Source organism: Thermobia domestica, chromosome 8 (genome assembly GCF_964235325.1).
Source record: "Thermobia domestica chromosome 8, izTheDome1.hap1.1, whole genome shotgun sequence".
NCBI lineage: Eukaryota > Metazoa > Arthropoda > Insecta > Zygentoma > Lepismatidae > Thermobia > Thermobia domestica.
In genome coordinates this window covers 247,488,129-247,515,571 of record NC_137461.1, presented here as the reverse complement: position 1 = coordinate 247,515,571, position 27,443 = coordinate 247,488,129, and the positions used below count along the sequence as shown (strand labels likewise).

Below are 27,443 nucleotides of genomic sequence, written 5' to 3'. Positions count from 1 at the left end.
AAAAGGAGATGATATTAAAAAAAATACCCCACTAAAAAGATATACACCAAAATCAAATTGGGATAGTGATAAAGAAGTTGAGCCTACAAATGATAGTGATGACCACGATGAGGTAGATTCGAAGAAAGAATAACAAAAATTAATTAGTTTTCCTTAGATCATTAGTAGCTTTGATGGGTTATTTCCACTAAAGCCCTGTCCTAATACAATATGCTAATAAACATCATAATTTCCATTACAAAATGAGTATTAGCTGTTGTATTAGATAACAAAAATGATTTTTTCTATTTTCTATAATCAAAGGGATGGTGTCGATACTTGCTGTTAAGCCTATATTTGACAACGTGTCTAATTATTTAAATATCGAAAACAAAATTAATTTTAATAAATCATTAGAGATACCAGATCATTTATTTGAAAAATCAACAACAGAAAACAATAAAGAAATAGAGTGTTTTATATTAAAGTCTAATGCTATGAATCTTCCTTCTAATATACTAGAAACGTTAACTGAAGAACAGTAGGGTACAATTTGTACAGGTAATTTGTCCCAAGATTGGTTGAGAAGATACGATGATAAAATTAACTTTGATCTAATATCAGAGTGTCAATGCCTTTCAGATGATTTTATAAGAGATTATGATGATAGATTTGACTTTTATTTTTTATCATATCATCAAGAGTTATCAAAGGGTATTATGGGGGAATATGCTGACAAGATAGATTGGGGAATAATACAATAATATTGTGATAATAGAACTAATAAACTATCTGAATCATTCATCACACAATTTAAAAACAAAGTTGATTGGGAAGTGTTCACAGATGTAGAAATACCAAGAAATTAATATTATTCTAACGAAAATGAATTAAATTTTATTATATCACTAATAACGTTGATGGGTATTCCAACGAAAGTCATGTTCTAATACAATATGCTAATAGAGATCGAAATTTCCCACGTCACATACATATTAGCTGTTGTATTAGATAACGGAACTGATTAAAATTATTTTTTTTATAAAATAAAAAAAACGAGAGAATAATAATGAATAATGTAGTTAAACATAAAGTTGTAGAGTTAAAAAACTTATGTAAAGGAAAGGGGATAAAAGGTTATTCCTAATTAAGAAAAGCAGAACTGATAGACTGTATTCAAGAACATGAAGATGAACAAAACACATTAAACTTTAGGGAAACATTTCCGTTTCAAGAAGACATCTTTGAAACACCGAAATCTAAGAGATTAAATACGAAGAGAGCTTTAAAACTGTTTCCATTTAAAAAAGCCGTATTTGAAGAACCAAAGTAAAAACTTAATCACTACCAATCAACGTAAAACTCAAAAACTCAGCATTGAAATCAAGATTAGAAACATTTAGATTTACAACAACTTATAAAGAACATGATCCTCTAGAACAATATATCAATTCAATATCAAAGGCTTTAATAAATATATTGAAAATCAGCTTACAAAAACATAGATCGTTAAAGGCGTATCTCCTAATAAACTGCCAATATAAGAAAGGTAATGAATTTCTAACCTTTTACTTGAACATTAATAACAAAGAGATATTTCAATCAACCAATCTAAAAGAGTTCATAAATGATGCTAAAAATATTAAGAACAAGAACGGATGAGTTACAAGCTAGAGGTTCTGGATGGGCTATTACAAATATAAACTACCTAGAGTTAGCTCTTAATAAATATGCACCGTATAGACGGTCATCATACATAGAACTACCAAATGAAATCATAAGAGAACAGGCTGTTATCACTGTAAAGAACAAAGATGAAAAATGTTTCCTGTATTCAATTGCTTCTGCATTACATCTTGTTGAAAAAGACCCACAACGACCATCAAAGTACAGGCCTGTTGTTAAAGACTTAAAAGGTATCGATTACCTGTAAAACTAAGTGACATCTCAAAAATTGAAAGACGACTGAATATATCGTCTAACGTTTATATATATGATGATGAGAGAAAATATATAGCGTACGTTTTATATCATACTAAAACCCAAAAGGTTACTCATGTGAATTTATTATATGTAGAAAAAAGAAAATAAAACACACTATTGTTGTATTAAAGACCTACGTAGATTAGTACTCAAATAACTAAATGGAGAGCTCACAAATATTTATGTGATAGATGCTTGTTATACTTTTACTCACAAAGTGCTTTAGATAAACACGAAAAAGATTGTTCTACTCACGAAGCTGTTAAGATTGAAATGCCACCAGAAGGTACATATGTTGAATTTCAAAACTATCAATATACGATGACGATGCCATTTGTGATTTACGCTGATTTTGAATGCCTGCTACATAAAGTTATGGGATGTAAAAAATGTTATCCAGAAGATGAATAATATACCAAAAATTTCAGCAGCACAAGCCATCTGGATTCTGTTACTATATTGCAAAAAGTGATGGAAGTAAAATAGATTCTGTCGTTTATAGAGGTAAAGATGCAGCTAAGAAGTTCGTAAGAATGTTAAAGGAAGAAGTTAAACTAATATCGAACATATATAGTCTAAATAATGAACTACCATAAACACGTAAACAGATAAAAGATTTCAACAAATCCAAATCCTGCTCTTACTTTAAAATAAAATATACATGAAAAACCCACAAAGCTAAACATCACGATCATATAACAGGAGAGTTTCTGGCTGGATTATGCAACTACTGTAATTTAAAAGTTAGAATACCTAAGTTTGTATCAGTGATTATACATAATTTATCAGGATATGACTCCCACTTGTTTATAAAAGAACTAGGACTTAATAAAGAACAAATAGAATTAATACCTACTAACGAACAACGTTACATATCATTCAGTAAAAAAGTTGCAACCATCAAATTAAAATTTGTAGATTCATTTAGATTTATGGCGTGTAGTTTAGACAAATTATCATCAAACCTAACGAGAGAACAAATGACTCATATACAACACTTCTATCCTATCGAAAGGAAATTTAACCTTGTAACAAAAAAAGGTGTTTACCCGTACGATTATGTTAGTGACTGGAATAAATTTAGACAGAGACAATTACCATCAAAGAAAGCATTCTTCAACAAGCTTAATAACACACATATAAGTGATGAGGATTATAAGCATGCAAAGAAAGTATGGAAAACATTTAAAGTTAATAATCACGTGCAATACCATGACCTATATCTAAAAACTGATGTGTTGTTATTAGCAGATGTGTTTGAGAACTTTAGAGAAATATGTCTTAAAGCTTATGGTCTCGATCCAGCTTGGTATATGACAGCACCAGGGTTAGCTTGGGATGCAATGTTAAAGACGACAAATATAAAACTAGAGTTACTAACAAATTACAATATGGTCTTGATGATAGAGAAAGGCATAAGAGGTGGAATTTCACAATGTAGTAAAAGATATGTAAAAGCAAACAATAAGTATACGAAAGGTTACGATGGAAACAATGAAGATTCTTACTTAATGTACTTGGATGCTAACAACTTGTATGGGTGGGAAATGAGTCAATATGTACCGTATAAGGGATTTAGATGGTTAAGTGAAGACGAGATAAGAGAAACAGATTTCACAAATATACCTGATGATTTTAATACTGGTTATATATTAGAAGTTGATCTTGAATATCCTAAAGAATTATATGACTATCACAAAGACTTCCCATTAGCACCTCAAAACATGTGTCCACCTGGTTCGAAACAACCAAAACTGTTAACAGCCCTATATGATAAGGAAAAATATGTAATTCGCTATCGAAACTTAGAACAATGTCTGTCACTTGGATTAAAACTTAAGGAAATTCATCGTGTAATAGAGTTTCAACAGTCAGATTGGTTAAAGAATTACATAGATGTAAACACACAGATGAGAACTAGAGCAACAAATGACTCTGAAAAAGAATTTTATAAGCTAATGAACAATTCAGTTTTTGGAAAGACTATCGAAAATATTAGAAAGAGATGTAAACCTGTAAAAATAGAATGTGGCCCAATAAGAGTAAAAAACTAATTGCTAAACCAAATTTTAAAGATTGAATTATTTATTCTGAGAACCTATGTGCAATCATAGTGAACAAAACAAAATTAACATTCAATAAACCAATATATGTTGGAATGAGTATCTTAGATCTATCGAAATATTTAATGTACGACTTCCATTATAATGTAATGAAGCCAAAGTACCAAGACAAATTAGAAGTATGTTATACATATACCGATAGCTATATATATCATATTCAAACAGAAGATGTGTACGAAGACATGAAAAAATATATTGATTACTTCGACACGAGTGATTACCCTATAGATAACAGATATAAGATACAATAGGTCAATAAGAAAATAGTTTGTAAGATGAAAGATGGACTTAAAGGAACAATCATGGAAGAAGTTGTTGGTTTAAGATCGAAAATGTATTCAATCAAGTTCGAAAAGGATAAATGTAAAAAGCAAAAGGAGTTAAGAAAAATGTTGTAAGTAAAGAACTTTCATTTAACGATTATAAAGACTGTTTGTTCAACTAAGAAGAATATTATAAAAAGATGAATTTAATCAGAAGTTATAAGCATGATTTGTACAGTATAGAAGTAAATAAGTTAGCTTTAAGTTGTGTAGACGATAAGTGATGTGTTCTAGAAGGTGGATTACATACCCTGCCATGGGGACATTGTAAGATAGAAAAGTTGTAGTTTTTCGATGTAAGTATTTTATGATTTTAAACGTCATAAAAGCATGTGCGCAGAGCACCCTGCCCAATCTCACTTTGTGCCATCCTTCTGTGTTAAAGTACTGTGGTCAGTGGCGGCTTCATAATTTTAGGCACTTAGGGGTGGAGAAGAAAAATTCGCTCGTGGTTTGGTATCTATACTACTATCTGGATTTGATTTCCAGTGAGAGCTAGTGCACTTTTGTCCAAGAGATGTGACACGTCGGTGCAAAGAAAAAAGTGTTTAAATAAGCCTGACCAAGCTAATCAATGATACAAAGAAATAATACAATTTTACGAAATTATCGAAGAAACGTTGTTAATGTTAGGTTGGTGCAACTGAAATATCCAAACGATGATTGTCAATTCCAAAGGCAAAAACGTGAAAAAGACAATGCCATGTTAATCAGTGGTCTCTAGATAAAGCTATCCTACGAAGAAGTGATTGAGATACCAAAAAAATGATGTAATCGCTGGGAGACATGTTAGGAGAATACAGAGGGTGAGAGAGAGTTTAATAGGAATACTGCAAATCATGGATAGTCTGCACCTTCGTTTGAGGGCGAGTATTGAAGTCCGTAGGCCTATATAGGTTAAGATTGAAATGAACATTAACCACAATACCTGTTTAATATTGATAGGCTTGCTGACAGGATTGCAGGGCATTTGGCTGGGTTTTATATTGTAAGAAAACGATCCTTGCAAACTACTGAGCCTTCCCCACTGTACGCTGTAATTTAAATTCGTGGTTAATTGAAACTATATTTGTTTAAATTTATAACTGTTGACCGTTATCACCTGTGCATCACGGACAGCAATCCGCCAGTAATTCTTTGTTTCCGCCGGGCGGGAACTAATGTGGTTCGGATTCCACGTTAATCCACGTCTCATATAGCCTCGCTGCTAAAAGGGACGATAAACTCAAAAACACATCTTTGTTTTCACCTTTGTTTTAGCCCGTAAGTGTCTTTATTCATGAGCTCCTTCGTGGATACGCGGTTAGCGTACGCGCCTTTGGCGTGGGAGACTCGGCGAGAGCTCACGCGTTTCGGAGTCCACGTTAATCAGTAGGTCGACGTCTCATGTAGCTTTCTTGCTGAACGAGGTGATGTTAAACTCAAAATCAATGTCTTTCTTCATAAATTGCTTTGTGTGTGGTTTTACATATACGTGGCGTGAACATTAAATTTTGATTTCTACGCCATATGTATCTAATTACATACACACCTATAGAACGAACAAAACAAACTTGGAATATCTATATTGTTTGTGTATGGAAAATCATCACGCGGAGCTGAATGGGAGAGCCGGGTGTATGGAATACCATACACATGGCAATCAACTTGTTAAGAAACGTATAATAATAATAATAATAATAATAATAATAATAATAATAATAATAATAATAATAATAATAATAATAAACAGAAAATGAAACGACGACTTACATAATTTATAAACATAAGTTAACATTTATTAAAGCATATAACTGCCATGGAATTAAGTTGTTTCCTTCTCTCCCTGAACGCAACAGCCCTTATTGTGCCAAGGCGTAGAAGAGAACTTGTGGCACTCACGACATTGAGGTCGGTGTGTGGTCTGAACATCGGATCCCTTTGTAGTTAGTCCTAACTTTCTAGATGGATGCAGTTATTCCCGGTGGAATATACAAACAAATATACTTTTCTGTTACTATTCAAGTGAATAATTATACTTATTCCCTCAATGTGATACTTGTTGTTGGTTAACTGCGTACAGACAGCTGATCCATGGAAGAATAGTTGATAGGAATAATAATAATAAATAACAGAAACTCAACAAATATTCTTGCAAATAATAGGAACAAGTTTACGTTACACTCTTCACTTTGCTGGACACACCAATGTGCAGCGTTATACCGATTGTGGCACACTGGAATATAGGGTATGGCTTTTTAATTTTTCACAACTATTTCAGCTGCTTCAATTGAAACGGAACTCTAGACTAATAAGAGAGTGAATTTAGTATTTTTACCCTTCGACCTAAAAATAAGGTTCGCGAGAATTTCATTAAAAAAATAATATACTCAGAATTTTATATAGTAGTTTGTTTTAGTCGAAATTACATACGTCCTACAGTTTTTTGACTGAAATTATTTGAAATGAAATCTTTAGGTTTTACGTCCCACTTTACGTCCCTTACGTCTTTAGGTTTAGCCCGTTTTCTCCCGCTGTTCCAATTTTGGAACAGTTTTAAAGATGACGTAAATACCTGCCCAGCTAGCTACATTGTATCGCAATTAGTTGCGAACGTGCTAACTGCATTCACAAGTGATGGAACGAAGAGGTGATGTACTTGTTTCCTGCTCTATTAGCTTTTGCACCTCGCGGTGGTGGCGTCATTGTCAAGGAAATTTTTACATACACCATGGAGGAAAGAAAGTAAGAAAATATTCTTTTATTTTTATAATTTTGTCCGTTTATTGCCTCAGATACCTTGATTAATAGTTGTTTCAAGTCATATCAAAGATTTGTAAGGAAAGTAATAATTATAACTTGTACAGTGTAATCTAAAGTACGATGTTCCAATAACGGAATACCAGGAACGAATGGGTCAATTATTTTCCTTAATGTAAAATATCATTTCTGTCTCACAACTTGGAATGTATATTACTCTTTTATTAAAATAGAAATGATTTTTGTTTTCCGTACGATTTCTCTGTTTATATTTACTTTGTTTCCAGCTACGGCGCAAGCACTCATATCATTCTAAAAGTATCGAAAATAGCTCATAATATTATTTGGTTGCAATTTTATACTATTTGCACTATATATAAATGTTATAAATTATTTGATGTATGCTGGATGTATAATTCTTCACTGAACTAGTTAGTATCACGCATGTATTTCGTGCACTGAGTTCGAGGTTCAATTCCCTTTGTAGTAGGAATGTGCATTCTACAGATATACCTGATGGTTTTATGATTTTTTAATTTAACAAAAAGAAAACACTTCCCTTCAACACTAGACTTAGAGCTTAATATGGGGTTTGAATCACATATGCTCTTGCTGGGAATCGAATTTGTGTTTCTTGCACTAAGTTAACCATGTAGTCATAAAATAATAATAATAATAATAATAATAATAATAATAATAATAATAATAATATAACCGATCATTATTGTGTAACAATTCATTTTTATTTGCGTGGTGTATGTGTGAACCTCGAGGATACCTGGTACAGTTTCAGCCATACGTTAGATGAGACGTAATTACACCTAAAGTCACTGGCTAAGAAGAATACGTTGTAATACAGTTGACAAATTGAATTCCAAAAGATATGCATTTCAAGATATACACGGATAGACAATTTTCATCACTTTCATTAGCAAGTGAGTCAGCCGAATTGGGTATTGATTTCACTCGAACTATTATGAAGAACCGAATAGAGAATTGCCCACTAAAAGATCTACAGAAACAAAAGAAAGAAGGTACGGGGCATTTGTTTCAAACCCGACGCAGCTAGCAAATGCATGATGGTGGAATGGAATGACAATCGCGTAGTTCATTTGGTAACTATATGCAATGATGTTTAGCCTGCAAAGACATCGATTGCTAGGAAGAAGAAATTACCAGTTCCACAACCTAATGCTGTTTCAAAGTATAACAAGTTCATGGGAAGAGTGGATCGGATTAATGAAAACATTGAAAGTTACAGAATTTCAAGCAGATCCAAAAAATGGTGGTGGCCTGGTTTTGCGTTCTGTATTGATACCCCCTTTCCACAATGCTTGGCAACTCTACAGGAAAACAGAAACAAACCCATCATTAGATTATCTCGCCTTCACAAGAAGTATAGTCGAATTATATTTGCAGAAATATAGTTCTCTACCATCTTCAAGCGGAAGTGCGGAAACAAGCAAAGAATTTCTATCACGCATCCGTAGAGATCTAAGACATGACATTTCTGATCCCCGGATAGCTCCGGCTTCACACCTTACCACAATCAAATGTAATTTTAGTTCTTGAATTGGTCAGATCTGTCGGGAAGAAAATCAAATGTTATTTCCTAAATATCAATCTATATTGATTTTGCATATATCTGAAAATTTAACGTGTTAATATTTTATTCCTATACCTCCCTATAAGAACTATAGGATATATAGTTTAGAATCATTAAAGAATATTTATATTCATATTCTTCAGTAAACATTTATATTTTATACTGTGCGTCCTGTAGTTAATCCTATAATATTCGTACGAAATAAATTTGGAAAATAAAAATATGAAAATTGATCGGTTTTATAACGATATTTGTTTCTAGAAAAAGTAGAAGTATAGAGGGGTGTTCTATTTGTAGGATAAATAATATATATATATAACAAACATTACTGTCACGTTCGTTCGTAATGTCAGAGTTTAGGAAAAAATCTTACTGCTCCCGTTCGTTCCTGGCGTTCCAATATTGGAACAAATACTACTGGTCTCTTTCGTTCCTGGTGTTCCAATATTGGAACAAATACTACTGGTCTCTTTCGTTCCTGGTGTTCCAATATTGGAACAAATACTACTGGTCTCTTTCGTTCCTGGCGTTCCAATATTGGAACAAATACTACTGGTCTCTTTCGTTCCTGGTGTTCCAATATTGGAACATGCCCAAACAGCCGAATTAATTACGAAAAGTGTCAGAATTAAATATTAATCGAACAAATGGAAGCTTCCCATTCAGAAAAACACACATTTTCAAAAAAAACTCGAAATTAAAAAAAAATTCGGGCAGAAACGGGTTAAAGAAACAGTGACGTTGAGAAATGAACTAAGTGGTCGAATTAAGGAAGTGGGAGAAAACGAGAAAATCCCGAGAAAACCTACGCACACGGTGTTTGTCCAGCACAAGGCTCACTTGGTGCGAGCAGCGATCGAATCAAGGACTCCATGCACCAGGTGCAAACTCTCTACCACTGAAACACCGCGGCCTATGAAATTATTTAAAGGAGAAATGGACTACTTTATGAAAACTTGATGACGAACACATTTGTAAAATAGTAGTAATAATAATAAGAGCTTTTAGTGAAATATTGCTTATAGATAGGGGCGGATTAAGGCTTTTGGGGACCTGGAGCCGACTATTTTAAGGGGCCCTATGTTACGAATAGTTCCAGCGCATACATTTAATTTGATGCCTTCCGCTGCCTCATTGGCTTTTCGAACTACCGAGAACTATGCTGTAATTTTTAATGTGTTCCAAGTTTACAATAATTAGTTTAGTTACATTCATTATTAACAGTTAAATAATTAAATTCATTATTAACAGTTAAATACTGTTGATGGAAAGACTTAAATCTAGCGATTCCGCGACCGTAACAAGCCGAAAGAAATTTAGCATAGGTCTGAAGCCTATAATATAATAAGTTGATTGCTATATATTAGTATTAAACAGATGGATTTTAAGGGGTCCCCTGAGCTTGGGCTCCCGGAGCCTGGGCTCCATTGGCTCCGTCCTTAATCCGTTAATGCTGATAGATTCAAGGGCCGGGCCGTGTCCGGACTAAAACTTCCAGTAATAAACATAATGCATTGAATCAGGGATTTATCGAGCGTGAGGTCGTGGAAGCTGTCCTCTTCCAAAACGCAAGAACTTGTTAATAAACCTTTTTCCCTTTTGAGGCTCCTTTATATCAGATTACTTTGAGTCCGTGTCAAAACTCTGGGAAATATGTTGTTGTTAAATTCTAAGAACGTACGGTACCGTAATGCCATTGATAGCAGGTGGAATTAAAGAACACTTTTAAATGGGATTACAATTTCGATTCCGTTCTGTTTATAACCTTAATGTATTAGAACGATGCACTCATTGCCATTTGCTATTTTTATGTGGTGTACATAGCAACCAGTTTTCGTTACAAAAATATTTTTTGATTTCGTTTGTGCTACAATGCAGTTTGTTTAAAGTAAACCGGTTCATAAATGAACAGTAAGAAAAAGTTTAAGAGAAATACAGAATTGTTGCAATTTTATTATTATTATTATTATTATTATTATTATTATTATTATTATTATTATTATTACTACTATTATTATTATTATTATTATTATTATTATTATTATTATTATTATTATTATTATTATTATTATTATTATTATTATTATTATTATCGTTAATTTTGAAACATTAGAATTACGTGTTTACGAGGATTTATGTTTTGCCCCTTCCGAAAAGAAAACCTGGATACGTGTCTGCACTGAATGAAAGACGTATGAGTCATGGTGTAGACGGGCATGCTAGACGATAGAGTCCAGAGCATCAAAAACAGACTAACACCACAACTTGCAGTTCTTCTTGCCGATTGATCCTACTTTTTACCTGCAATGATATATCGGATAATACGGTATGTGAAATAAACGAAAGTCAGTAAAACAATTTGATATGTGTTTTTTTTGGGGGGGAGGGGGAATGTGATAATTAGTTTCCGACTGCCACATCATCTACATCGCCATATAATATACAATAGGTTCACCTCAGAAATCAGATTAATTTACCGTAATATGAGTCTCATCTCCCTTCCTTCAGAATAAGCCTCAAATCTGTCCCCCTCCCAATGTTGAAGACAATTCTGCTCCTTAATCCTCCACAGTGTTGTTTTTCAACGTAAAAATATTTTGAACATCTCTTTGAAAAATACGGGAACGGTCTTACTCGTCCTCTTCTCCCCACAAATTTGAAGACAGATTTGCGCCGCTGGTTTGAGGCTCCTCGACCCTGAACTTTTTTTTTTTTTTACATTCTGAAACACTGAAATTTGTTTTACCAGCACGAATAAACGAATATAATTTGCTCATAGATAATTTCAAAACGAAGAATTTAATGTCAAGTAATGTTAACGCGAGAAGTAAAGTTCGATGTGACTGCACTGGCCCGAGAGGGTACTGACTGTTTGGAGGAGCGAGTAAGGCGGCACGTTTAGAGGGTGGCAAAGAACTGAAAATAAAAGTTCCTACAAGGAAAATTCCAAATTGAATTGAAATAGGCCTTTCTAAACGTGTTCGAGATTTCAATACTGACATACTAAGATTTTTTTTTTAAATTAGTATTCCGTACAACCTACCTTACTCTCTAAAACCGCGAGTCAAGTCAGATAGGCATGTCTACTGCGATACTGGAGTTATTAATAACACACGACAATTATAATAATAAAGACGATCTTAAGACGGTCTTTAAAATGGTTACGTGATTTTCCTAGTTTGCACTAATCGTTCCCAAGTCCTAACACACTTATATTAGATGTGATAGTAGCCATATAAGAATGTTTTTGACAGGTAGAACAAAATGGAACTTGGCATATTTCAATTACGACCGTATTTACTTTTATGATTCGACGCTAGTAATAGCGATCCTATGATTGGCTGCAGAGACAATAACAAAAGCGTGATGAAATAAATTGTTTTGGCCGTCTCGTCGCCATGTCGTGTAGTGGCTTTTAAAAAAAATAAAACAACAGAAAGTGTACTGAAAGGGATAGGGAAATGTGCTCCTAATTTGACTATTGAAAAAGTAATTAAATCATGGTATAAGTCGTGAGAGTAATTTTGTGTTTAGTGTTCAGCAACATTTTGTTTTCTCTCTATACTGTTTCAAGTGTTTTTTTTTCTGTCTGATGAGTTAGTTGATATTGCCCAGTGAAATTCGAAGATAAACGGCCCGTACCAAGCATATTCAGTGACGCAGGAATTACACATCATTACGATGGACTAAAGCTGCTGTTCCCGGAGAGATTGTAGCCAGGTCAATCCGATGATCAAGTGTACATTCGCAGTCTTCGGGGTGATCGGCGTTATCTGACAGGATCGTTGAATACAACAATTCAGCAAGGAGTGTTTGCACGTAAGGGTGTTTTACCCGGACCAGCTATCTAATTTAACTAATGTTTTATCTTTGGTGAGTATTTTTGCCTTCACGCAGTTGTTTACCCACTCATGTACGTGTGCTCGGGACATCCTTCCAGATTTACTACACGTGACGTATATATTCAGTGGTGGAGTGGCATTCAATTGCTGACGAATACGAAGTCCGAATTCATTACCCGTTGTTTCTTGTAAACATACAAATAGTGCGCTAAGAAAGTTGCTTGTTGCGGTTATAGATGGCATTATTGATATGTGTGAGTACATTTGTTTTTGTTACCCACGCAAACATAGGTTTCCTTCTCATCAACATCGGCTAGCGTAAAAGTAGACGTGAATTCCATTGCAAAATTCGACTGATCGGTCTTCAACACTACAGCTTATTCTGCTAAACGTTCATTCGCTACGTTTACATGCTCCTATGCAGATTTGCGAAGATCAGCTTCCTCCGCATAACGACGATTTGTAACTATGTGGGTAAACTTTCTTGATTTCTCCCGCATCTCTTGTTTTAAATTATAGATAAGGAACTCACTGACAAAAAAATTGCAAACGTTTAGTTCGTTACCTTTCTTCCTAGCCCACCTCTTAAGATTGACATCGTGCACTCGTAAGTCTTTGTCCCTTTCTTTCCTAAATTCCTCCTTAACGTATTAGTTTAACAACATGACATTTTTTATATCTGGTGCCCCCTTTTCTAACATACGCGAGAATTCTATAAAGCTGCGTGAGGTTTTTAAGTTTGGGATACAAACTCATTAGTGATTTGGGGGACCTTCCACTATCGTAGAGCCTCTTAATTGTTTGCATAGTGACAACTTAATATCGTGTCGTGCCTTTAAAGCCGGGATGTATAGAAATTAGTGACACGATACAAGCCGCTTCTGCCTACCATCCAAAATAGACAGGAGTACAATTGTAATCATATCTCCACCAACCTACTTAGTAGGATTTTATACTTAACATGCGCAGGTGATTGAATAATTATAATCTAGGCATTTAACTTTAAATTAGACATTTATTATCTTTTACTTCAGTTGAGTTAGGTGTAGGATGTTGTGATGTCGATTTAAGTAGAATTGCTTGATCACATTAATAAACCAGTTGGCGATTCAGTCAATTTGAGAGTAGCAGAGATGCATTACTACATACCTTCGTTGTAAACTGGAGTCGAACTCCTGGACACGGAGTTCGTCGTCGATGTCCCACACAGTGGATGGATTTCCACTGGAACTCGCTGTGGTTCTTCTACAGAGACAAGAACTGATCCTCGGAGACTGATGTCTGCAACTCCTTGGAACTGATCTACTAACGTATCTCCTAACGACTGACCCTGTGACTGATCCCTATTCAGTCCGACATAACCTTTTTATGTTCATTTTCATTATGACGAATTTGTTGTTCTCTCTTACCAAATTCTGCAGTTCATACATCTCTGTGCTGAAACCGCAGTTTCTGCATTTTCTCTCATTGACCAAAACTCCAGACAGTTTACGTCTGCGATTTTTACAATTTTACCTAATTTTGAAAATGTGTAATTGTGAACACAAATTTACACAGAGTTTACATTTTTCTTCTTACTTCAGTATTTGTCTATACTCTTGTGGCACGTGCAGACTCGTGTCTGTTACTTAATGAAAACAACAATCATAAGCACTATGTAATCTGGTGTGATAATCTGTCTGTCTGCAACATAACTAATTTCTTACTACAAGTTAATTTATAAACAATACTTTAATTTTCCTCTTTTTAGCCAATTAATAAAAATGAATGAATTTTGATATTAAATTCTATTACTGAATTTTGGCGTACCGTGACACGCCCCACTTTAAACTGAGGGGTCTCCGATGACGAATAGATCTTATGAATAAGATCGGCTTTTGGAGAACTTCCTGTATACAAAATTTCCAAATTAATAATTCATATAACAGATTACAGATATAATTTTAAAATAAAAGCCAAAATTGTAATGTTTAGTTTGAGTAAAAAAAAAATTGATGGTTAATAATTCTCACGGTTTTTTTTCCAAAGTCCAATTAGTCCTTTTTATTATATCAAACAAAATATTTTAGATAGCAGTTCACTGCATTTACCTGCCATCTACCGTAATCTCACATAACTACTTGAAGTCTTTATGTCTTCAACATTTATCAACACGTTAACAATTGTTTCCATCCTAAGTCCTTTCTTAGGGAATTTCATAACGATGTATTCACATTTAAATTGTACATTCACACACACGACAATATATTTTACGCACTTTCACTGTTATTCTATATTGATTTTATCAAACACTCAAAGACACCAACACTAAAATAGCACCATTGTTTCTACAACCTTGACCCAATTTGAGTTACTTAGTTGGCAACTCTGTGTCAATGCTTTTAGATAAACTGTTGATGTTTACAAAAATTACTTTTTCGTTTTCTCCTTCTCTCGTTTCCGCTTGACCTTGACCAACTCATGTATCCGTTCTACGTCCTCTGAATAAGAACGTGCTTTTCTCACACACATCTTTCCACGTCAAGCCATGTCCACTCGGTTAAATCTTATCATTGACTGCACTAAGATTTATGCAGTAATACATTCTAATCACTCAAATCATGAATTCACCTGTTATCAATGTGATCATTTTATTAGTGACAAATGTGCATAGTTATTTTTAATTATGTGTTGTGCGATAATGTTACGTGTGTTACTATGTTTTTTTCAAACCTTCACCATTATATAAATGTCCTCTACTTGCTATTTGGTAAGTAACCTAACTCTATTTTTACTATTACTTGCTATTATTATTTATTAAATTTACACTTCGACAATTTATAATTCGACTATTTTATTATTTCATCAAACTGTTTTCATTACTATTTTATTTATGTGTCCCGTCACCTATTTATTTATTTATTCCTATTTTTATGTTAATCATTTTATCACTAATCACTGTAAACAAAATATATTTATAGATTAGGGATTTGATCGATGCAGACTCGTATTTCCTCGAATCTGGGATTGGGCTTTTGAAGTCAAATTGCGGCCCTGCTCACAATTTCATCTATAAATACCATTTTGAATACAGCTATTTAACTTTCCCTATTTATTTAACTCTTGGTGTTTCACTAGAACACTTATTATTTATTTATTTATTTATTTATTTAATTTTTTTTCCAAAAAATTATTTAATAATATTACAACTCAAATTTCCACTCTTCTTCATACTCCAAAATGTATTATTATCTATTTATTTATTTATTTTGACAAAATCGGGTATATCACTAAAATTGATAACTTATTACATTTAGATGTTATATCAATACTCAATATGCCTAGTAATTAGTACATATATCCTACTGTAATTCTATAATTCTCAATTCTTTGTCATTAACTTCAACGTTTTTAGTCGATGGCCTTTCAACATAAAAACTATTCAAGTTATCGTCAATATCGGGTTTTAATTAATAATATAATAATATAATTAATAATATAATATAATGTTAATTATAATAAATAATAATTAATTTGCCAAATGGCCTAATCTTTGAAACGGCATCTTTGATCATTTTTATAAACATGATTCTATAATCCGTCTCCGTAAGTTCTATAACTCTTAAGGGTAACTCTCTAGACTGGATATAGCCAAGTCTTATTTCTTCCCCTAAATTATTTCTTAGTAAGCTTACTTTATTTATTTCTTATTTATATTCATATAGCTATAGCTCTCTATATTGCTTACTTTTCATTATTACAACTAGTATATATTCTTACTTACTTATTTAGCTAGCTTTCTTCTTCTCTCAATTAACATTAATAAAATATAATCATAATATAATAATATAATAATATAATAATCGTCATTTTCAGGTATAATATTATTCTTCAAAATTAATAATAATCTTGATTGTCACATCCTTGATTAAATATACATTATTCTAAACTTCTATTAACTTTGCTATCAATATCTATATTATCTTATCTATTTTTCTATATCTTTCTCTTTCCAGATCTTTCCTTCTCTCCTCTTTCCTTCTTATTCTCTCATTCCTAAATTAAGTGTTCGTGATTAGTTTATTTTCTACTTCTCCTATTCCTAGATCTTAACTATTCTAACTTAAAACTAGATAGAAAGCCTCTTTTCTCTATTTCTTTATTTCTTAAACATCTATTTTCTTAATATTTAAACTCTATCTTTTACTACTACGCCTAAATTTTAATATTTAAAAAAATAATTCAAAATTTTGCTCTCTCTAGATCCTTGGCTAAATAGGTCAGATTCACAACAAAAAAAATTGTCACCGCTTTGCAGAACGACAAATGGGTAACTCTTTCCTTACCTGTACCGCCTTAATGCCGCCGAAGACTTATGTGTTATTTATAAATAAAAATTCTCGTGCGAGGTCTGGTAAACGCCCAATTCAACATCACGAAAATGTGAGTTCTTACCTACCTAGATCATTCTCTTTCGAGTTGTTTGTTCGAGTTAACTAATTTCTTACTACAAGTTAATTTATAAACAATACTTTAATTTTCCTCTTTTTAGCCAATTAATAAAAATGAATGAATTTTGATATTGAATTCTATTACTGAATTTTGGCGTACCGTGACAATAGTGATCAAACTACACAGGTCAGTAAGATCCTTATCACTTTCATGGCAGAAATCACGTTGTATTTCTTCTGCATCGATATTGCAATGTTCATCCTCACTGTCGTAATATCCAAGTGTAGAGTCCGATTCCATCACCTAACAAATTTTGCAAAATCTCGAACAGTTGCCATGCAATCGACTTTTTGTGGAGAACGTTTGCTATCCCAGCTCCCTCGTCCTTAGGCTTATTGTAATGTTCTACTATCAGCATTTCCAACTCTCGTAACACTCGGAATGGGCTTGGCGAAAACAGCGCAGTCCATTTCCTGTAATAATGAGAGAGCTGTAATTACTATCTTGAAAACAAAATCTCGTTTGTAACACTTCTCATGTAATTCACAACCATTATGATCATTAGGGCGATCAAAGGGGACCATTGGTTTACATATCTTACCAACTAACAAGGCTCGCACCCAACCTCAGTGTTTCACATCACGCCAGCTTATGCTTAGAATGAAACGCACTCCGCAAAAAAAAAAAAAATTAAAAAAAAAAAAAAATACAACAGCAACTACTACTACCACTGCTAATAATAATAATAGTAATAATAATAATAATAATAACAATAATGATAATAATATAATAATAATAATAATAATAATAATAATAATAATAACAATAATGATAATAATATAATAATAATAATAATAATAATAATAATAATAATAATAATAATAATAATAATAATAATAACTGTTATTATTACTAATATTATCATTATCCTTCACAGATTACTTACATCGCTTCCGCAATTGTACTCCGAAAGCCTCTTCAAACTGAATTTAGCCCAACCTGGAGCGAACGACAAACCTCTTTTGTATCCTTCTTACTCTCATGACACGAATGCAAATCTCGTCAGGCAGAGTGAATTCATTACCACTAGTTCGTCGACAGAGAAGGAAGGGCCACTTTAACCTGCTCACGGTTGTTAGCACGTCACATTCTGTATTGTTTCATCTTCACAATGAATATTCGTAGACTTCATTGCTCACGTTGTAACTAGAAGGAATCTCCTGGTTCATTAAACATCCGAGAACGATAGGTATGTGATAAAAACGCCATTATATATTTGCAGGAAGCTAATAAACGAGTATGTTATAATGTGTTCATTGGATCAACAACATAAACTACAGATTTCCCCAAATAGTACATTTAAACAACGTATCCAGTGTGGCCGTAAGCCCACTATATTCGACCATAATTCTCACTTTAATGCTAATAAAAGTGAGAAGCTTCTGAGGTACGATCTGCCGTATATCCTACAAGAATCTCAGAACCACATTTTGCAAGGAATATCAGTTGATTTGAAGGTGCAAACATGCGTACAGTAGGCAAGTGCTTACTCAAGTAAATCACGCCGATGGCAACGATCTTCTATAAACTTTTCTTTTTTCCTACGTTCACTATGTTTGTACTCTTTTCTACTCCACTTTGTTTCTATTTTTCCTTGTCACGTTTACAGTTATCAATCTGGTTTCCAATTGTATATTTTCACGAAATATTATTCTTGACAATTTCCTATATTTCTAGAGAAGTACCCTCCAATATACTTTGTTTTTCAATAAGTATTCACATTTCCTCCACCACTTATTCTTCAATGTGCCTTAAAGTGTTTCAAAATCAATATTTTTCCTCTTTACCATCATGTTTCTCGTTCAGTGGGAGTGTCACCGTTGATCTCAGCCACCGCAAAAACTATAGATTTGACACTAATATCGGTCATTTTTTATTATTTTTACATTTCTCGGTTTTCCCCAGTCCTGGTAATTCCCAACCCGCAATCGAAGTTGTGAAATTGGAAGTTAATGCGATCGGAGATTCACCATTGGTCACAGTGACCGCAAAACTATGAATTTGACACTAATATTGGTCATTTTCTACTACTTTTACATGTCCCGGTAAACGCTTCCACGAGACCCCTGGTTCGAATTAAAAAAAAAACAAGCTTCATTTTAGTTTTGACCCCGGACCAAGCTGCCGCCCAAATTTCAATGGAAATATCTACATTTTGCTTGTTTTGAGAAATAACTGGTAAAACGGTGATTTTTGATAATTAACGTTACTGTTAAAGACTGTTTTCTTTCCGGCGTCAATGATCAGTATGTGTTTTTTGACGACGAAAAAAAAAAACAAAGTCTTTATTAGTAACTTTAATCATCAAGAATCACCTTTTTAGCTGTTGTTCTCAAAATAAGCAAAATGTAGATTTTTCATTTTACCTTTGGACGGCAAAACGAATTCCTGACCCAAATTTGGTAACTATCGGTCCACCCGTCTTTTCCCCAGGCTGCACAAAGACAGACACACACACAAAGAAACTCTTTATTTTATTTAAATTATATACATATATATTAAGGTGGATCGAAAAAGCTTTCTTGAAATCAATAACGGCTCACACGACAAAAGTTGCCCACCCATACCAGTAGTTTACTGATTTTTTTCTTCACATTTTTCTGACGATGTTTTCAGTTGCCGCAGTCGTCCTAAAGTTTTGGAAAAGTCAATATGGGCAACACAAATTATACCGTATGTAGACAGTATGTTTTATCTTCCAATACGGTTCGGAAGTAGCATATTCCTCTACGTGATAGTTCTTCAACTTTATGTGCTGTACTGATATCACCAATATGTGCAGTTTTTTCACTTATTTTAACCATTAAATTGCTTAAAATAACTCAGAGCTCACCGCAAGAAGGTGACTGCAAGTCAAACTCCCCCCATCCATCCACCCAGTAGTCAATAGACATGTTGTTAAGGCCTAAACTTTAGATGACGAAGTCCTGTTCCGACTCAAAAGTGGTAATATTTTTTCCTGGACAGCTGTCTTGCTCGAAAGAAGCCGTCTTTCTTTAAATCCACATTTCTTCCCGGACTCTATAGTAACTTCTCGTACCATACTTTCCACGGCTTATATATGACATGGAAATCCCGTTTCAATTTAGGTGCGACTGCTGCCCTTTTGTTGTTTTCTTCTACTTCTTGCGATGTAAGTGCTTTAGTCAAGGTTGTTTCGTTGACTTGGACGGAAGAATAGCTTATCATATCATAATAGTTTTCAGTTTTAGTAAGGCAGATCAAACTGTAGAATGGATTTCTTGGTTTCCGTGACGCGGGCCTTTTTTATTCGTTTCCATCCAAGAGTCCGAATAACTGGATAAGAGACAGTGATAATCGCCAGCACCATATTTTTAGGATGTGCGAAAAAAACATTTGTTTGGAGCACCGAAAAGACTATTTTCTTCAGGTTATCCGCTAAAATTGCTGACGAAAGATGGCACATGATCAACAGGCGTCGCGCCCCATCATAGCAAGAGGATGCTGTAGAATGTCGAACAGCATCGGTGCGTATACCTTCACAATGAATTTGATAAGCCAAACTAAAAAGGACTAGGCGACTCTTGGGTTACGTAAAGGAGCGGGATGTGGCATGCCGTCGTCAGCCACTGGGAATGATTCACGGGGTCGGGCTTGTGGTCACATACACTTGGTGAGCAAAAATTCTCCTTGACACAGCTCTGAGCACTTTGATCAAGTAACTTTGGTCTGTGCTAAGATCATCTTTTATTTTTCATAATCGTGCAGCCAATCAAGCGGTACTGCCTGGTAAGATCTTATCGGCTTACTATCGCACGAGTTGAGTTTCTACCCTATTAGAGATACGTAAGCTCTTCGACCATAGGTGTGTCCATCCAAATGTTGAAATAAGTGGCGCAGTGGAAGCTTGTTACTATGAAAAAGACATACTAGCCACTGAATTTCCCTTCTAAGTAGATTTAATATGTTTTTAATATACTTACAAGGCTATTAAGATGTTTACCGCTGTAGCTTGCAGTTCCATCGCAGTCCGCTGCTACTGTTGTTGACAAATTCGCTTGTTTCGCCTCAGAAAGTCGATTATGGCTTTCGGGGTATCAAGTCCGGTACCTGGTGGTGGTGTGAGGTGCGTCAAGTAAGCAGAATCAGGTTCTTCCACAATAGTGACGTGGTACTCTTTTGCTTCACGTCATGGAATTTGTTCTCCCTTTTTTATGGCACAACGGTCTTGTCCTTTCGACCACCGAAATACAGGCCTCTATCAGCGTGACCAGATATATCTTCATCCTGTTGTACTTCAGAGTTGTGTTTCTTTATTTCTCTTCTAATTTTCAATTTATCTATAATGCTGTGGTGATAATTATTGAGATAATTTCTGCGTCCTGAAGAGCAGCTGAAGCAATGGAAGCTGCTTGACTGTCAGAAACACTTGTAGAATATGTTTTGGAAAGAAGAATCCTGGTTTGTGCGATCTTCTGCCGCCGAAGAGCCTGGGGCAGGTCTGGACGAAGATGTCAGTGTACAGAGAAGTACTCCCCCCTTCACTACCCCAGGGAGTAGCCGTACCAAGCAGATCCCATTGAAGCGGAACTCGAATTTCAATCGCTGAGAAACAGGTTTCCAGGAACTGCAACTAGTAAGTACAACACAGTTTTCTGCTGATGAAAATAAAAATAGATTTCTCATGTCAAACAATGTAAACTTGACAAGCGCCGTGAAAAGTTCAAAGTCAGACTCAACTATGAAAACTGATGTATCAAATTGTGATATAACAGTACCATATAACCAGCATCGCACTATTAAACTTTCAGTGTATTACCAGAATGTTTGTGGTCTCAGAGGTTCAAAAAGTCAAGAGTTCTTTACAAGTATTGTATCGAATACATACGATATAGTAGTCATTAGTGAAAGTTCCCTAACTGCTAGTTACTCAGATTCTGAAATATTTGATGATCGATATTGTGCTTTCCGTCAGGACAGAAATTTTGAGCTGGTTAACAAGAGTAAAGGGGGTGGGGTAATAATAGCTGTTCTTAAAAAATATAATGTGTACTATGTAAGTTCCTGCGATACAAATCTAGAGTGTGTTCTTGTTAAATTAGTATTACATTCTTTAGATGTATTTGTCTGTGCCATTTATATTCCACCGGATTCAAATTTAAAAATTTACGAAGAGTTTTGTCAATTTATCGAGAGTAACTGTCTACCAGGAAGCACAATTCTCTGCATCGGAGATTTTAATATTGCAGAAATTACAAATTCTTGTTTTGATCTTATGTCCTCAACAACCAAGTGTAAAGATGTGTATAACTTTATGTCCTTATACAATTTATCATCATTCAACGACATACAAAACACAAATGGCCGCACATTAGACCTAGTACTTTCTAATATCAAAGATGTAGTTGTTTCTAAAGAGTATCCACTTGTTCGAGAGGATAGACATCACCCAGCAATCCTAGTGTCTTTAACTCTTAATCATATTACTAAATTAAAGCAAGTTCCTAAAGTAACTGGTTTCAACTTTAAAAGGGCTGATTTCACAAAATTATATATAGAATTGTCAAACTTATCTTGGGATTGCCTTTCTCAAAATGATGATGTTAATTGTACTGTTTCAAAATTCTACGAAATGATTTATAACGTATTCAGCCGATGCGTCCCTGCTAAAAAGCACGTCAATGCCAGTTATCCGTGCTGGTTTACCTATGATATAATCAAAAAAATCAAACGGAAATCTTACCATCGTAAAAAGTGGAAAGAGGGGCTAAATAATATTTCATACCATCGTGAACAGTTCCTGAAACTACGAAAAGAAATTAAATCAGAAATTTCGAGAGCGTACAAGGCATTTATTTCACATTCTGAATTTACTGTAGGAAAAGACCCACGGCAGTTCTAGTATTTTATTAAAAGTAAAACCAAGCATCTTTCGTCAGATTCTCTAACATATAATGGTAACGAATTAAAACATAACAAAGAGATTTCTGAGGCATTCGCGCATTATTTTCAGTCGGTATATAGTAGTGTACCCGCTAAATACGACACAGATTATCTAATAACAAATAATTCGGAATGTAGTATATTAGACACCTTTCATATAAAGGAAATAGAATTAGAAGAAATTGAGCAGGCTATTAAGGCGCTAAAACCCAAAACATCTTGTAGTATAGATGACATTCCACCGTATGTGGTGAAGGGCTGTTTAGATATATTCAAGCATCCACTCCACATTATCTTTAATATGTCCATTAAAACCAATATATTTCCGAATAAATGGAAAGAAGGTCTCATTTGCCCTATTCCTAAATCTGGAAACAGGAATGAGATAGAGAACTTCAGACCCGTAGCCATCCTATCTCCCTTTGCAAAAGTTCTTGAAACCATATTATACAACAGAATTTTAAACCATGTTAAGCCTGTCATATCTGAACATCAACACGGATTTTTAAGGAATAAATCCACAACAACCAATCTAGCAATAATAACGGATTACATAGCAAGAGAGTTACACAAAGGCGGTCAAGTGGACGTCATTTATACGGATTTCAGTAAGGCTTTCGACAGAGTTGACCATGACGTGCTACTACAGAAATTGGTATCTTTCAATTTTTCTAAACGAGCTTACTTCGCTTCCTACTTGTGCAATCGAGAGCAAGCTGTCTCTTACAAGGGATATATTACCATGAAATTTACCACATTATCAGGTGTTCCTCAAGGATCCCATTTAGGTCCGCTATTATTTCTTCTTATAATTAATGATATCTCAACCTATGTTAAAAACTCTCACTTTCTGATGTTTGCCGATGATCTCAAATTATATTCTAAAATAAGCACAATAGATGACTGCACACAACTCGAGCAGGATTTACAGGGTGTTGGGCAATGGTGTGCCAAAAACAAACTTTCATTGAACATCTCTAAATGCAAGTCTTTATCGTTCTCAAGGAAAGAAAATCCCATCAATCATCTGTATATAATTAATGGCATATCTCTGTGTAAACCAAATTCAGTTAAAGATTTAGGAGTAACTTTTGATTCAAAATTGACCTTCTCTCATCACATTGATGCAATCTCTAACGCTGCATTCAGAAACCTCGGTTTTATCTATAGAATGGGTAAAGAGTTTAGAAACGAGTCAACATTCATTAAACTTTATAATTTGTACGTAAGGTCCCGATTAGAATATGCGTGCGTTATTTGGACACCGAATGTAAATAAATACTTACAAGCGATAGAAAACATACAATTTAAATTTCTAAAAATGCTTACGTACAAGAAAACAGCTTTCTATCCCAAACTGATTCCCTACGTAGACTTAGTAAGGAGTTTGAATTTCCTAACGTTGACGAATCGACGAAAGATGTTTGATTTACTATTTTTATATAAAGTATTAAATAATAAAATTGACTGTCCAGAGCTACTCATGAAAATATATCTGAGCGTTCCAACAGGCAGAACAAGACCAGGGAATAATGGTATATTTTTCTGTGAAAGGGCACGAACAAATATTCTCAATAAATCTCCGCTGTGGAGAATGTGTGACTCCTACAATGAATTAAGTCATAAAACTGATGTATTAGATATATTCAGTATGTCAGAATATGTATTTAGAAACAGGATTATTACCGAGTACCTGACACTCGAAGTGCATTGATTAATTGTACGGGTAAAAGTATATATGTATATGTATGTATTATACAACACTATAATTAGGCATTAAGCCTGTTGTGTTGTTTTCTAAATAAATAAATAAATAAATAAATAAAATAAGATGTAGACTGGTATTTCAAACTCAGATCCCGACGTAAGGATATTGGACTCTTCCGATTTATCATCCGAAGTCCTAGATCTTTCCTATTCAATCTTTGACTTTGAAGCAAAATCAGTGGCACCGAAGTCGACCCTTCTTCCATCTTGATTCTTCTTTCGTTGTGTGCTTGCAGAGACCTTGTAGTCTTGGCATTTACGCCGCCCGTCATCACCTTTTACACTGTTCGCTGGTCTTCCAAGAAAGATTGTTCCCGAGTTGGAACTCGCAGTTATTTATTGCGCACGCAATCATTCAGATCTTTGCACAGCAGACGCATATGTCAAAGAGGCAATGAAAGGCGCCTTTAGAAAAGTTCTGCACTTTTTTGCTATTTTTCTGTTTTGATAATTTTAAAACATCACTACACTTTCACAGTACCGCAAGAGTTTCGTTACAACAGATTTCTTCGGAACAACAGAAATGGATGATTTTCCAGATATCTGTCCTCCTATCTGCGACTGCTGGCAAAACTTAACGACAAGTCACGGCCATTGCTCTCAGAAGACCACTGTAATTTCACCCAGTTTACAAAACGCATGACGTCATCACATATCGGCAAGTAAGATTTGTTTAATTCCGGGTCTCACCAAACAGATCACTATTCACACGCTGATGGGAAATCCTAAGAGGATGCTTTTTCCGATTCACAATGAAGGCAACAGATAATCTAAAAAGGGTGGTGGCACTAGCACTTGCAACCTACAGTTCACTCGTTGCTGGCTATTTCCTCCTTACTAGGTCGACGTCTTTCTAAATTGTTAAGCAATATGTGTGTTTGCTAACCAAAAAAAGTTGAATAATATTCAACAACATTCAACGAACTGCATACTAACTGCCCACACACGAATCAAAAACTTTTAAACTCAAGGAATGCCCGCTCCGTCAATACTCAATAGTAAATGCGTTAATCGTATCGCAGGCCACACTGCACTAAAGAAAAGAACAGCTTCTCCGGCACCCAACCCGCCTTCAGCCATGTCATTCATTAAACATCAATTCGCTCACTATCAGAAACAAACACTAACTCTATCGCTTTGCTCTGATGCGAGCAACAAATCTTCGCAGCTTCTACTCAACTTTATTCCTAAACAAATCAAGGAATTATACAGATTACTGATGTCAGTAAAACACATAAAGTTGTAGAATGATCACGTAGAGAAAAACGCTACTTCAGAACCATAGTGCAAGATAAAACAGACTATCTACATACGATGTCATGCGTATTGCCTACGTTGCCTTTTCGAACACTTTAGGCCGGTTGCGCCATCGGAGGACATCGTCCGAAAAATGTGAAAACCATTCAGTGAACTACAGTTATGGATGGGCAACTTTTCCCATGTGAGCCGTTATCGATTTCGAAAAGAGTTTTTTTTTTTTTTTTCGAAAAGTAGTCTCTTTGATATCGAAAAGTGTTCTTTCTTCTGATAAATTTCCGCACCTAGACCACTTACAGATCTATCTATCTATCTATCTATCTATCTATCTATATATATATATATATATATATATATATATATATATATATATATATATATATATATATATATATATATATATATATATCTACAGGGTGCGGCACGTAAAACCGGCCCGTCGTAATATTCTGGTATATTGTGTTTTTGGCAACACTTAAATAATCTACCTTCCTACCGAGAGATGGCGTGTCGAGGTCGGGTCGACTTACGTGACCTGCAGCAGTCACGTGCAGCCGCAGCCAGTGAAACTTGTCGAAACCAGTTGAGAAAAAGGCCTCGTTGTGTTAAGCCGGGTGAGTGTCAGTGTGTGATAATGCCGTATTCGATACGCGAGCGTGTTGCCATTGTTGAAGGGTTCATTCTCACTGGATCTTTTGAGAAAACAAAGAATTTCTTTCGGGATAAATTTCCAGGACGTTCTGTGCCAGCAAAAAGCACCATTCAGGAATTGATTGAAAAATGGCGGCGTACAGGATCGGTTCAAAATGCTCCCAGGAACAGACGACCATCTGTCTGCACACCTGAATTAAGGATGCAGGTGAAGGAGATAATGACAAGAAGTCCTCGAAAGTCAACCAGGAGATTGAGTCAACAGGTTCATGCGAGTGAAAGAAGTTAAGACGTGTTTTAAGGGGACTGAAGTTAAAACCGTACCGGATAAGTGTTGTGCAAGAACTGAAGGAGCCTGACCTGCAGAAGAGGGTGCATTTCTGTTCATGGCTGTTGAGCAATGTTGCCAGTGGTTTCTTGGATCCACTAATGCTCATCATGAGTGACGAGGCGTGGTTCCACTTGTCTGGGACACACAATTGAAGAACTCAAGACCAGGATCCAGGATGTCACCAATAGCATTAAAACACAAGAACTGACAAGGGTATATATGAATCTCCTCAATCGTGCTCACATATGTGTTGAAGTGGGCGGAGGACACTTTCAGCACCTGCTGTGAAGGTAAGTAGTCATATTCAATACATTACATTTCATTTTATGCCTTCACTTTACGAGCCGGTTTTACGTGCCGCACCCTGTATAACTATATATATATATATATATATATATATATATATATATATATATATATATATATATCAGGTGATTCCGTTAGTCC

The 27,443-nt window shown here is 34.7% G+C and overlaps 1 protein-coding gene across 1 annotated transcript in view; it reads left to right on the top strand.

Annotated features, from left to right (window-relative positions):
- Positions 1-15,043: 15,043 nt before the first annotated feature.
- Positions 15,044-27,443, top strand: part of LOC145691993 (protein takeout-like) — a gene marked incomplete at its 3' end in the record, with an annotated part of 242,972 nt that continues 230,572 nt past the window's right edge. The window contains 1 exon segment of the mRNA XM_081767292.1: positions 15,044-15,344. Within this exon segment, the coding sequence (XP_081623418.1) occupies positions 15,239-15,344 (106 nt within the window).